At 35.5% G+C, this 13,822-nt stretch overlaps 1 protein-coding gene across 7 annotated transcripts in view; it reads left to right on the forward strand.

The window, feature by feature from the left end:
• Positions 1–13,822, forward strand: part of HACE1 (HECT domain and ankyrin repeat containing E3 ubiquitin protein ligase 1) — a 100,671-nt gene that overhangs the window by 22,194 nt on the left and 64,655 nt on the right. For 4 of the 7 annotated variants that reach the window (XM_027602685.2, XM_027602686.2, XM_027602687.2 and 1 more), the window contains 2 exons: positions 1,587–1,718; positions 9,927–10,009. In XM_027602685.2, coding sequence (XP_027458486.1) covers positions 1,587–1,718; positions 9,927–10,009 — 215 coding nt within the window. Of the gene's footprint in view, positions 1–1,586; positions 1,719–9,926; positions 10,010–13,822 lie in introns of those variants that run through there. The other 3 variants (XM_027602688.2, XM_027602689.2, XM_027602691.2) reach the window with 2 other exon arrangements.

Here is a 13,822-nt window from a genome sequence, read left to right on the forward strand (position 1 = left end):
TCTCTCTGAGAGTATTTTTTTTTCTTTTTTTATTTGACAGAGAGAGCACAAGCAGGGGCAGCGGCAGAGGCAGAGGGAGAAGCAGGCTCCCTGCTGAGTAGGGAGCCCGATGTGGGGCTTGATCCCAGGACCCCGGGATCATGACCTGAGCCCAAGGCAGATGCTTAACTGACTGAGCTACCCAGGCGCCCCTCTATGAGAGTATTAAATAATAGCTTTTTCTTTTGAAGTTTTTTTTCTTGAATATTCATGCTTCCTTCTCTGCTCTTTTTTCCCCTAAGTTTTTTTTTTTTTTTGTATTTTGTCTTTTGAACTAGATGCATTTGTCAAATGTTTGGTGGAATTGGAAAAAGCTATTTGAAAGCCCAGTTTGAATGAATGAGGTTTATTCACTATGGGCTTCAGTGTAGGGTGATCTCTTGGGCATTTGCCTTTTGGATCCTTCCCTATATCAGTTTCTTTAGACATTTACTCTCAAGCTGGTTAGATTCCTCAGAGAAAGCTCTAACAATTGCCAGGAGGGTGTTAGCATTCCAGATGTTAGAGGAGAATTCTTTGGGATTTCAGTATTCAGTATGTAAATGACTTCGTCTCCCTTTTACAGTGTGATATTCTTGCTTCATTGTGCCTGGTGTCACTTACTAGAGATTGTTTTCAAGCCTCTTGTGTTCTCTCTGATTGGGAAGGGGCAGTTATTGGCCTGGAAGAGTTGGGGAGGGTTGGAGATATAAGGGTCTAAATCCACCAGTTTTCATCCCTACTTCAAGAGATGCAAGGTGCTTATCACTGATTCTTGAGCCTTTTGGGATTTTAGTGGTCTGAGTCACCTTCCTTGGCTTTTTCTATTACTGGTTTAGGATTCAGTTTTTTGTTCTGACAAGTCAGACAAAAGCTTTTAACTTGCAAAACTTGTTGCTATTATAGTATCTTTTTATCTATATCGTAATGGGTCTGTCTTTTAAGGAAAGTACTCTTTATTGTCATTTCAGTGGTGTTTGGGGAAGAAATAGAAGTTGATGCATGTGTTTAAGCTGCCATCCTAAAACAAGTTTCATGATACAATACAGTCAATTGAAAAATGCATGGATAGCATAGTCCAGAGTTTTAACATTGATTATCTTTGAGTGGTAGAGTTATAAGTATTTTATCCTCCCTGTGTATTATTATGTATGTATGATGCATGAGTTATTTGGAAAATACAAGAAGTAAAGAATATGATGTCTGTTGTGTTAATTACCTTTTTATTCATGTTTGCTTCTGGGGAAGGAAAAGTATCCAGTACCTTTTCTTTAGAGACAAGCTGTGCATAGAGTCCAGGATCATCTAGGAAGCAGGGTATTTGGTGATCCTAAGTCTAGGGTATTTAACTGTTGTGATCCATGAAATGCTTGATTTTGAAGTACATGCTGGTGTAATCTACATCTTGATGCATATTTTCCCCATATAAAAAATAGGAAAACATGGGCTTCTATTTAAATCTTTAGTGTGTGTATCATACTCACGTTTGAGAAATAATAGCATTATTTATCTGCTGTTTTTATGAAACACTCCTTGCACAAATGTTAAGTAACTAAATGGCTGTACAGATACACTGGCTGGCTGTGAATGGGCGGACAGAACTACTCCATGACCTTGTACAACACGTCAGTGACGTCGATGTTGAGGATGCGATGGGGCAGACAGCACTGCATGTGGCTTGCCAGAACGGTCACAAGACGGTAAATTCAGCCATGAGGACTTTAAGTTGCATGTATTTATTTTTGAAAACTTTGAATTCATGAAAAGTTTTTCACTGTGCATAATTGGGAACATGAAGCATCGTAGCAAAATCTTAAAACATTTTCTGCATCATATGGACTTATGATTAATATATATTCTTTGTGGATGAAAAGAATAGAAAATAGTGCTTTTAAATCTGTTTAAAGTATTTGGATTTCAAATTTATTTCTGATTCATAGATTTTGATAGCTGAATATACTAAAATTTTAAATGTGTGTTCACATGTAATTTTTTTTTCTTTTTTTAAATTAACATATAATGTATTATTTGTTTCAGGGGTACAGGTCTGTGCTTCATCAGTCTTACACAATTCACAGTGCTTACCATAGCACATTACCCTCCATTACCATCACATGTAATTCTAATAATGTTCTTAATGCTCAATCTTATTATCACATAACTTTTTTATGTTTTATTTTTTACCATTATGCCTCAGTTACTGGGATTAGATGGTAAGAGAGTGAGCACTGACATTGCTTAAATATTTCAGCTTGGATTATCATATTTTTCTGCTGTCTTGGAATATGATGCAAGACTAGAGTGATGGTTGTTTTCTTTCTTACTTAGATTTCTAAGATCATTTATTTGTTTTACGTCAGTACTTTCCTGTTCCTCCATGTACAAACATTTAACTTTAAAAGTTGCTAATAGTTTTTCTTTTATTAGGAGACTGCTACCTTATATAAAAATTGTTAGTTTAAAATTTAAAATCTGCTTTGTTATAGTTTCCTGTCCTGGTTACTTTTGAGTTTTTTTTTTCACATTTAACATTGTTGTTAATAGAAATTTATTTACTTGTTAACCATAACAATAACAACAACAAAAATCAGCCAAAAACAAAAAAATCGTCATCAATAACTGCAAAGAGACAGAAATTTGTGTGTTTATTTTAATATGTATTTTTTTTAAAGATTTTATTTATTTATTTGACAGAGAGAGGGAGAGCACAAGCAGGGGGAGTGGCAGGCAAAGGGAGAGGAAGAAGCAGGCTCCCCAGTGAGCAGGGAGCCCGATGTGATGTCAGGGCTCAGTGTGGGCCTTGCTCCCAGTATCCTGGGATCATAACTTGACCCGAAGGCAGAACTTAACCGGCTGAGCCACCCAGGCGCCCAATATGTATTGTTTTGGACACACTTTCTCTGAGTCGTACATTTGTGTTGTGAGAATTCCTACTGGAATCTTGATTTTCATCTCTGCAAACACTTTTTTCCTAATCTGGTTTCAGGATGTAAGATGCTACATGTTTAAATGGCATTATATATGATTATAATTCAGAGTATTGCACTTCTTTAAGATAGTGAGGCCAAGAGTAACATTGTCTTATGTTTAATGAGTTGCATAAGAGGAGGGATATAGAATTTTTTTTTCTTCCCTGGAATTTCTTCTGAAAACTAGTTGTTCATTTTTATTTTTTATTTTTTGTCCTTTATCATCTGAAAATTAACCCAGTGTTTTCAAGGAGTATTTCCTTCTCATTAGTTTTTACTTTCTGAGAGTTAGCACTATTCATTTAAAAAGTACTCTGTGTGGAAAAAAAATGATCTGAAATGTCCTAATCTTGAATGGCCCAGGTTTTTAAACAATGGTTGCACATCAGAGGATGAGTCCTGCTGGTAGTTGTTATAGGACAGAAAAGCACCCACTTTAATATAAACACTTTGCCATAACAGGAGTGGAGTGTCATATAATAAGATTATAAATCCTACCTGTTGGCCAAGAATTTTTGTACAAAAAACTGGGATTCAGATCAGAAGTGATCTATAAAAACTAATTTTAGCTGCCTTGAGCCAGTGAAGAAACAAGAATTACTAAGAAAACCCTATTTCAAAACATGTGCATTACAGGCTGCATTAAAAATTTAGAATTGCTTTCTAAAGTTATTGAAGAATAGTTAAGTATGAGTATAATATACTCCATATGGTTTACAACCTAAAGCAGGTGTGGTGAAGTAAGGGAGAATTCCTCATAGATGCCTTTGAAGAATTATATTCTCAAAAGATTTATAAGGGTGTCTGACTTCACTGCCATGATGAGTTTCACAGAGTGAGGTTTTGCAGATATAGTAGAGGAGGAAGGGTACAAAAAGCCATGTTGACTTGTGGTTGATTGTGTTGGTGAGTGAGATTCCATTCTATTATATTTGGTCAATTATAGTTATCTGTGAGGATCATGAACAGATAAAAGAGTATGTTTAGTGTTTTATGAATCTCTGTATGCGTCTTTAATTCTTTAATTCTTCCTCAAGGCAAGAAGGAATCTTGAAAAATTAGTCTATCTTTTAGCGTCCAGGCTGGATGCTAAACCAACAAAAAAATCTTTGTTGGTAGTTGTGCTAATATTACCTATGTCTTAAAATTACTTATGTATTTCTGGGACATGTTCAGATCTCATTGGATGAGCATAGATATGATAAATTATTACAGGATAGGGATTATTGATTTTTTTTAACTCTTTGTATATCTTTCCATAAGTTGAACACTGAGTATAAAATGCTTTGTTGGGTATCCTACTGACTTACTTTAGCTGCAAGTAAAAATGGCCTTTTCATTTTCTCAAAGTCAGTTCATGCATAGATTCATTAAAGGGTCTTCAGAACTTGGTTCCATATAGATATGTAGCAGTGCATATAGGTTTCAAGATTTATTTTTAAGCTTAAAAGCTTGCATACTGATTATATATGTTTTACAAAATAAAATAGAAAACTTTAAAGGGTGAAAGAAGCTCCATTTAAAAAATATTTTTAAAAAGAGGGGTGCTTGGGTGGCTCAGTCGGTTAAGCATCTGACTTCAGCTCAGGTCATGATCTCAGGGTCTTGGGATCAAGCCCTGTAGTTGGGCTCCCTGCTTAGCAGGGAGTCTGCTTGTCTCTTTTCTTCTCCCGCTGCCCCTCCCCTGCCCATGTTCTCTCTGTCTCTCTCAAATAAATAAAAAAATCTTAAAAAAATATTTTTAAAAGGTATTAATTAGCACTTTTCAAATTAAAGAGATATGATAAATCCTCTGAAATTTACTTTCTAATCTCACTTTAGGATAAATCTCAGGAGCACATGAAAAGATTTTGATCAACTGGTTAAGAGCTCTAAAGCTTTGTAGAATTTGTAACTGAGTACTGCTATTTTCGCTTTGATAACAAGTGCTGTTCAGATTTACAGTATTTTTTAAAAGACAAAAAATTTAGAAGAAAAATGCAGTTTTGTTGTAACTAAGAAATTGAATAATCTTTGCCATGATTTCATATAGATGTGTTGGTTTTGTTAGAGGTAAACTAAGATAAAGGTCTTGTTGAAAGGAAGTGGTTTGGGTAGTTGGGAATGCATTTTGACCATTTTATGTCCTTGCAACATAATAGCACTATGAGTTTTTTTATTTTTTATTTTTGAGAGATGGGGGGGGTGAGGGTGGGGGCAGAGGGGGAGGGAGAGAGAATCTTATTAAGCTGACTGCACGCCCAGTGCGAAGCCCTACGTGAGGTTAGATCTCATGACCCTGAGATCCTGACAGTCAAAGTCAAGAGTTGTTGCTTAACCAAATGAACCACCCAGGTGCCCCAATAGATTTTAAACTACTTTGTTCCTATTTAAAAATGATCAGATGAAAGAAATGAGCATAACAACTCCTTAGGAATTTAATTTTTTTATAACTTTCCTTAGGTCTGCTGTTACTAGCTTTACAATAGCAAAATTATGGTTTGTCTTGGGATATTGATTTTAAAAATCACTTCAGAGTTTGGTTATTCAGCTGGCCTATTATACAGTCTTTGGCAAATTTTTCTTCCCCTGCCCTTACCTACCTCCTATGGTATATTCTGTTTACTGTTTATGTAATTAAGTAAAGTGTTGTGAACACTTTGGAAGACACTTAAGAGCAATAAGAGTATTGGTGCTATTACTTCCTCCCTCTCTCCCTCCCTCCCTCCTTCCCTTCCCTTCTTTCCTTCCTTCTTTCCTTCCTTCCTTCCTTTCTTCCTTCCTTCCTTCCTTCTTTCCACCATTATTAATGTGTATGATGTGATTCTGCAAGGCAAGTACAGAGAGCACTCTATCTGGACCCTTAATTCATTTAGTCTTGTGCAGTAAGCTAGGACCAGTGTGTTACTTGATTTTTAATCTCATTTTTAGAAAGTATGGTAAAACCTAATATTATTCTACATGGATATAATTGACTCCAATTTTTTTGGCCGTAAACTGAACTTACTTTTTGGTGACTTTGTTATTAGTTCTTTAAGATTTGTTAATGTGTTAAATTGCCACAAATGGTTGATTATTGTTTTCCTAGAATAACTTGGATTTAAAAACCTTAGCGAATTGTTGAATGGTTTAGTCACAGTTTGTGTAAATTAGAGTACACAGCGGGATTAGATGTTGCTAAATTTATATAGCTAAATATGAAGCTTCACAAACAATATAAAATGACAGTTGAACCCTGCTTAGAGTATACTTAAGCTCCTGAAACTTAAAAGAATTGTTTGACACTGGTATTACATACACTGTCTTTGATAGAACTGACTGCATGTTTTACTGAAATTGTAAACTTGGTAAGGAACAGTGTTTACCTACATTCAGTCAGCTCTCCTGATACCTTTTAGTCAGCATTCAAGCTTTTCATCCAGAGAATTACAGGACAGCCATGCAAACTTAATTGAAAGCTTTTGCAAAAACATTTCATTGGATTCAGCCTTGAGGCACAAAGGTAGATAGACTAACATTTTGGATTGTATTTTTATGTTCAGAGTAATTTTTTTTATTCTAATGTTAGAATTCTCCTTTAATCACTTCTGGGAAATGTGAGCAAATAATAGTTCTGTTACTGTGATTTTAGACACAACTGGATAATAATGATTTTTACTAGATGTTATATAATACTTCAAAGTTTTGATAGGTTTAGGTGGACAGGTTACTATAGAAAAACCTATGTAAACCAGTCATTGATTAGTGAGTTGGCTATTTTTCTTAGTGGGTAAGTAATTTGTGCATTGCTGTCAAGTCATATCAGAATTATTTTTAATAAAAGATAAAGATGCTGTTTTTGTTGTTTTGTCTTTTAGCAAGTAGAAATACCACAACTCAGATTTTTACTTGTAATTTTAATATTGAATATCTAGTCCTTTTTACTTTGATCAGTGTTATTTAGCGAGTTGACATTGATAAAATAGATCTGCCTTGGATTTCTTGCTTTGTAATTTTTCAGTGTATTGGGCACAGGTGGTCTTGGTTAGTCACTGCCTTCAATTAAATGACTTTTGAGATTGACCCAAACATTAGCTTTGCACATTAGTTTTCCACTCAGAATATTGTTTTATCACTTGAAGGGTCATGAAGTCTGTTGAAAGTGTGTTGTTTCTTCTCAAGGGTTTCTTGAAGCCATATGAAAATCCCCTTTCAATGCTTTTCTTTTAAGGATCTTTCCTAGCAGTTTCTTATACTGTATGGAGGAAGGACTCCCCCCCCCCCCCCCCCCCCCCGTAGATTATCTAGGAATAGGAGAATAGTTTTTTGTTGTTGTTTTTTCTGGGGGGGGGGGAATATTGGACAGTTTCCTACTTTAAGAGTAGAGAGAATATGTTTTCTCACAGGATGTATTAAATTTATTAGCACAGTGTCCAGGCACATGTTAAGGTTACTCATATTATATCGTTATGTATTTTAGCAACTATATAATTTTTGTAAATGCATAGTATATTTTTTAATAAGTTATTTCTACTTCTGGGACAACTGGTTGGCTCAGTCAGTGGAACATGTAACTCTTGATCTAGCAGTTGTGAGTTCAAGCCCCACGTTGGGTGTAGAGATTACTTAAAAAAAAAAAGTCTTTAAGCTAATAATAATAATAATAATAATAATTTATTTTGCTTCTATGTGAATTGCTTGGTTTTAATTGCATATTAGTATATATTTTCAGTATATATAGTGCTTTCATCTCTCCTGAGCCTTTTGAGTTACAGCTTTTTGTCTAATTTCTATAACAGCTAATGAACATTATTGCTGCTGTCCATTTCATTTGTGTTTTGGGCCATGTAGACACAACTTCTAGGCCAAAATTCAGAAAGGAGAAAGCCATAATCAAAAGGCTCAAGTAGGCCTTGTCTTATAAAATAATATTTTTCTTATATTTGAAAGCTGTGCTTGACCACTTGTCCTCAGTTTAGAGGAATTCTATAGCTGATAATAAAATTTTATGTAACAGTGTTTCTATTTCTCTTGGGTTAGAAGTGAATTTAAGTAGTAATACACGAATACTATATCTTAAAATATTTCACTTTTATCAGAATCTTTTCAATAAATAGCGATAGTCCCTTAAACCCCTCTTTTTTGTCCAGTCGTGAACACCAGGCAACAATTTTCTGCTCTTTTAGTTTTCCTTCTGGTATCTATTTCCAAATAATATGCTTCCGTTGCTCTTAACTTTCAGATATCGCTGAATCATTTCTTGTCCTGGTGAGTGAGGATTTAACTCATTTAAATCCTCTTCCCATGCCTTCTCCCTCATTTCTAAAATTAAATTGTAAATTTTGACAGAAAAGATTAGGTGTATATATAGTTAGGTAACTATTGTTTACTGCTGAGTCAAGTAATGAATTACAACATTTTCTGTCTAGGGTGACTTTTTCTTAAAGTTAATAATTGGCTTTGTTCAATTCTCTTCCTATGAATTAGTAATCTTTCCTATATGCTCCTACAGAATATCTCAGGACTATTTTCTACCAAGAAAAATTCATTAGATAGTATCGTTTCCTTTTTTTTTTAACTTGGGAATTTCTTTGAAGTTTAGCCTGGCTCCTGGATTTCTGGGAGCCTAGTGGAATGTAGAGGCTGGAAGTTTTCACTTAACGGTGTTCATCATGGCTCCTTATCTCTGCTTTACCTAGGTATCTTGCTTGTCAGTCTAGAGCCTCCCTATTCACTTGTCCAGATGATGAACCTCACTATTTTGAGACAGTGTAGGGAGAGATAGTGGCTTAACTCTATGGCATGGGAAGAAAGGGTCCAGTGGTAAGGTCCGGCTGTTTCTTTTACAGGCTTTCACTAATATTCCTGTTTAGAGCTCTTTGTAACTATTTCTGTCTTACAAGGTACCTGGTACTTCCAGTCCCTGTATTTTGTATGTGTGTTCTACAGGGAGAATTTGGTGGTGTGTTGGAGGCACTTAGACTTCAGCTGCTTTTGATTTGCTAAGTCGGCTTCTATTCCTCCACTTGCTTGCCACTTTCCCAAAACTTACTGACTTGTATGCTGTTGTGTTCTTTCCTGTTCTTCCTTGTGGGCTTATAGTCTTATTATTTTACTGACCTTGTATTAGGTTTTAGAGCAGCAATAATGAACATATGTGTTCAGTCCAAAAGTAATATTAAACAGTGTAATTCCAAAAACTTTTGGGTTTTTTACATGTTTTCTTCCTTTTTGCAGGAGAAACCCAAATGAAGATCAAAGGAATAAAACCAGAAGAGATTCTTTTCTTTTTTTTTAAGGCTTATCAGGAGAGCCACATTCCATATATCTAGTTACCGAATATGTGATTTTACATTAACTTGCTTTTTCTTAGTATGACTCAGATGATTGCAGAAGTGAGCTTAGGAGACAGAGTATGTATAAATGATACTATCAGAGAAACTGAGTTACCAGAAACTGGTTACTATTACTAGCAAAAGGACTTCTTAGCTTTTTAACATTTTGAACTTTAATAGTTATGTTTAATAATTATGTTTGAGTTTAAGAAAGTGATAGTTCTGGTACCTATTTTTTGTTTTTAGAGGCAAAATTCTGGTTTCTAAATTCAAGTATCTAGAGGAGCTGTGTCAACTTTACTAGCAATATGTGGCTATTTAAACTTAATTATTGTAAAATAAAATTAAAAATTCAGTTCCTTAGTTATTCTAGCCATATCTCAAGTCCTTGGTAGCTACATGTGTCAGCGATTTTCTAGAGCCTTCCTGGGTTAACACAGGTTATATTACATTGATAATTCCACATACATTGTTTCAAGAGAGTTAACCAAAAAGTTGAAGAAGTTCAGCCATCATAATTGTCGTGTTCCTACTTGTTATACTTAAAATTTCAGGTAGTGGCAGGAGCATTCCTCATATCTGTTTAAATTGTGATAATTGTGTCTTTGACTTCTCTGGCTTTACTTTTTGTTTCTTTTTCCTCCAGACAGTGCAGTGCTTGCTAGACAGTGGTGCTGATATTAACAGGCCAAATGTATCTGGAGCTACTCCATTGTACTTTGCTTGCAGGTAGGATATTTTATATTTCCAGATGCTCTCATTAATGTATTTATTACATTTCCAAACACAATATTTTGTATATTTTGTATATATTTTGTATATTTTCTAAAGTTCTCTTGTTTTCCCACAAATACTGTGCTCGCTTAACTGCACAAGGAAAAGCATTTTCTATTATATTGGCAGTGTTTTTATATGTTATAGGTGGGAGCTTTTGATTTACTTGATTATTTATATTTTAGACTAATTACTTAATACGTAATGAAAAAAGACATCTCTATAATCCAGTAATTTCCGTAGTTTTCTTTGTTAAGTACTAGGTCAGTTCCAGAGGGATAAACTATTAAAGTGTGTCTTGGACCAGAGCCATCCATGTTTTTGCTTTCTTTGGATTTGTAACTTTAAAAAAAAAAAATCTTTGAATTTGTCTTGTTAGATATTAAATTATGCATGAAGTTGTTTTTGTGCTTTTGTCTTCGTTCATTTTCTTGAAGCATATATTTTGTTCGTTGGTTCATTCATGTAATAAGCAAACATAGTTAGCACTCAGTGTGTGCCATATATTATGGCATTAGTGATACAGTAATAAACCTAAGTCCATAAGGAGCTAACAACATAACAATCATACACATATTCCACCCCATACATACACACCCACATATATAAATACTATGTTACATAAATGTACTTTGCAATTAGAAGCAGCTTACAGTAAATCAGTGTTTCTTGTCTTTGGTTTAGATTATATGAAGTGCAATATTTATTTAGGCTCTTAAATGCAGATATGGAGTTCTCCAGAAAGCTCTTTTCTTCTTATCCTTTTTCTTTTTTTAAAGATTTTATTTATTTATTTGAGAGAGCGAGAATGAGAGAGAGGGAATGAGAGAGAGCACATGAGAGGGGGAAGGGTCAGAGGGAGAAGCAGACTCCCTGCTGAGCAGGGAGCCTGATGCTGCACTCAATCCCGGGACTCCAGGATCATGACCTGAGCTGAAGGCAGTCGCATAACCAACTGAGCCACCCAGGTGCCCCTCTTCTTATCCTTTTTTCTGTTACACATCATTTTACTGGAGGTTTGTTTTAACCTAAAAGACCTACTTCTTTTCTTGTTTAGCTTCTCTTTAGGGTCTCTGATATTACTTTTATTAGACTGCTTCAAATCATCATTGAACAACCTTGAATTAGAGTACAAGGACTTTTGGATCTCTAGACTTCTATATGCTATCTGAATCCAACCATTTTCTTAAATTATACTTATGTTTTGGTTGCTTGGCTAGAAAACCAGTTCTTTCCATGGCATCCTGAATTTATGAATAATGTCATTGTTTGATTACCTGAAATCATATCCTATCTTGAGGGATTATCTCTAGATCAGTCCTTTCTTTGAAGCTTCAGATTTGAATGGCCACCTGCCTGATTTACATCATCACTTGTAAGTCTTATAGAATCTCAGATGTCAATGTGTCCAAAACAGAGCTTCTGATTTTCCTTTTCAAACCTTGTGTCTACCTTTTCTCATCTCGGTCATTGGTTCTGTTATCCTTTCACTTGTTTAAACCAGAAACTAGATCATTATTTTTTTAATTTCTCTCTGTCTCTCTCTCTCTGACCCTGAACGTGGAATTTATTAGTAAGTTCTGTAAATTCCACCTTCAGAATATATGCTGAATCTCTTCTTCCAACTCACTGAAATGACCTTAGTTAACATTGTTAGCGTTTGTCTAGAGTGCTGCGGTCGTCTCTTACTGGTCTCCCTGATTTCTCTGTTGTTTCCTTCCCATCTATCCTTTCCTGAGCAGCCATAGTGATCTTTTATATGGATTTTTTTTTTAAAGATTTTATTTAATTATCTGAGAGAGAGAGAGAGCATGGGGGTGGGAGGGTCAGAGGGAGAAGCAGACTCCCTGCTGAGCAGGGAGCCCGTTACGGGACTCAATCCTGGGACTCCAGGATCATGACCTGAGCCGAAGGCAGTCACTTAACCAACTGAACCACCCAGGCGCCCCTAGAGTGATCTTTTAAAAAAATGAATTGACTTGGGTCACTCAAGCTTGAGTGACTCAGCCAGTTTAGCATCTGACTCTTGATTTCGGCTCAGGTCATGTTCTCATGGTTGTGGGATTGAGCCCTGAGCTGGGCTCCGGGCTCCGTGCCCGGCATGGAGTCTGCATGGGATTCTTTCTCTCTCTCTCTTTCTCTCTCCCTCTGCCTCCCCCCCATGCCATTCTCTCTCTCACTCTCAAAATAAATCTTTTAAAAAAAGATCAGCTTTTGTCACTTTGTGTTTAAACTTTGTATTTAAAACTTCTCAGTGCCTCTGTTGCATTTCAAATAAAATACGTATTCTGCCTTTGCCTGTGAGACCTGCATGGTCTGATCTCGGCGTAGCTCAGTGTGTTTCCGACACATCGGCTCTCTGAGTTCACCAAATGCAAGGGACTCTTTCTAGCAGGCTTTTCTGCTTACTGTTTTTCCTGAAATGCTCTTACCTTGGCTTTTTATATGGCTGACTCCTCTTTATGTCACTGCTTAATTGTTACTTTTTAGAAAGGCAATTCCTGACCAGTCTGAGTAGGCCTCTCCCCAAATTTTCTTTCACAGCATCGCAGTCATTTTTCTTTTCTTTTCTCTTCTTTTCTTTTCTTTCCTTTCTTTTTTTAAGTAGTCTCCATGCCCAGCATGGAGCCCAGCATGGAGCCCAGCATGGGACTTGACCTCATGACCCTGAAATTAAGACCTGAGTTTAAGAGTCTGATGCTTAACCAACTGAGCCACCCACAGGCCCCCCAATTATTTCTTTTATAACACTTTGTATTTTGTAATTGTTTGTTTACTTGTTTATAGTATATCTCTCCTACTAGACTGATATGTCAATAAAAGCAAGAATTTTATTCACCACTTTATAGTCAATGTGTAGTTACAGTGCTTTGCATTTAGATGCTTAGTAAATGTTTTTGAATGAATGAATTGCTATAATTACATATTTGAGAAGTATCTTTTATAAAATAATGCATGTATAATAGTTAAATGTAGGTATATTAGTGTTGTGCCGAACATGGATATTCTTATGGTTAGTCTGAGCATAGAGGTATGGTAAAAGAGTTTTTTAGAAGTACTTTCTGTTAGTATTATATTCCCATCATTAACTTTTTATTTCTGTAATTTTTTTAAGATTTTATTTTTAAGTAATCTCTACACCCAACATGGGGCTCAGATTCACAACCCCAAGATCAGAGTCGCATGCCCCACTGACTTAGCCAGCCAAGCACCCCTCCCATCATTAACTTTCATTCTAGCAAATATTAGATTTCTTTGAACAGAGATAGGCAAATCTGATTAAAATTGAAATGATAAAAGAAATTTATCATTGTAGCAGGATGATAGATACGGAACATGGTTCATTTGTAGGCAGACTTTTTTTCCTTTAAATTTTTATTTAAATTCTAGTTAACATACAGTACAATATTGATTTCAGGAGTAGAATTCAGTGATTCATCATTTACGTACAACACCCAATGCTCAACATGACAAGTGCCCTCCTTAAAACCTATCACCCATCTAGCCCATCCCCCACCCACCTCCCTCTATCTACCCTGTTTGTTCTCTATTTTTAAGTCTCTTATGGTTTGTTTTCCTCTCTGTCTTCCCCCTGCCATATGTTCATCTGTATTGTTTCTTAAAATCCACATATGAGTGAAATCATATGGTATTTGTTGTAGGCATACTTTTAATTTTATTTGTGGTATCTAGATATAGGTATACATTAAACATAAATTCTTCCCAGTATATTCTTTCTGATAAATAAAAAGGGAAAGGAATGTGGGA

Source organism: Zalophus californianus, chromosome 7 (assembly GCF_009762305.2).
Source record: "Zalophus californianus isolate mZalCal1 chromosome 7, mZalCal1.pri.v2, whole genome shotgun sequence".
NCBI lineage: Eukaryota > Metazoa > Chordata > Mammalia > Carnivora > Otariidae > Zalophus > Zalophus californianus.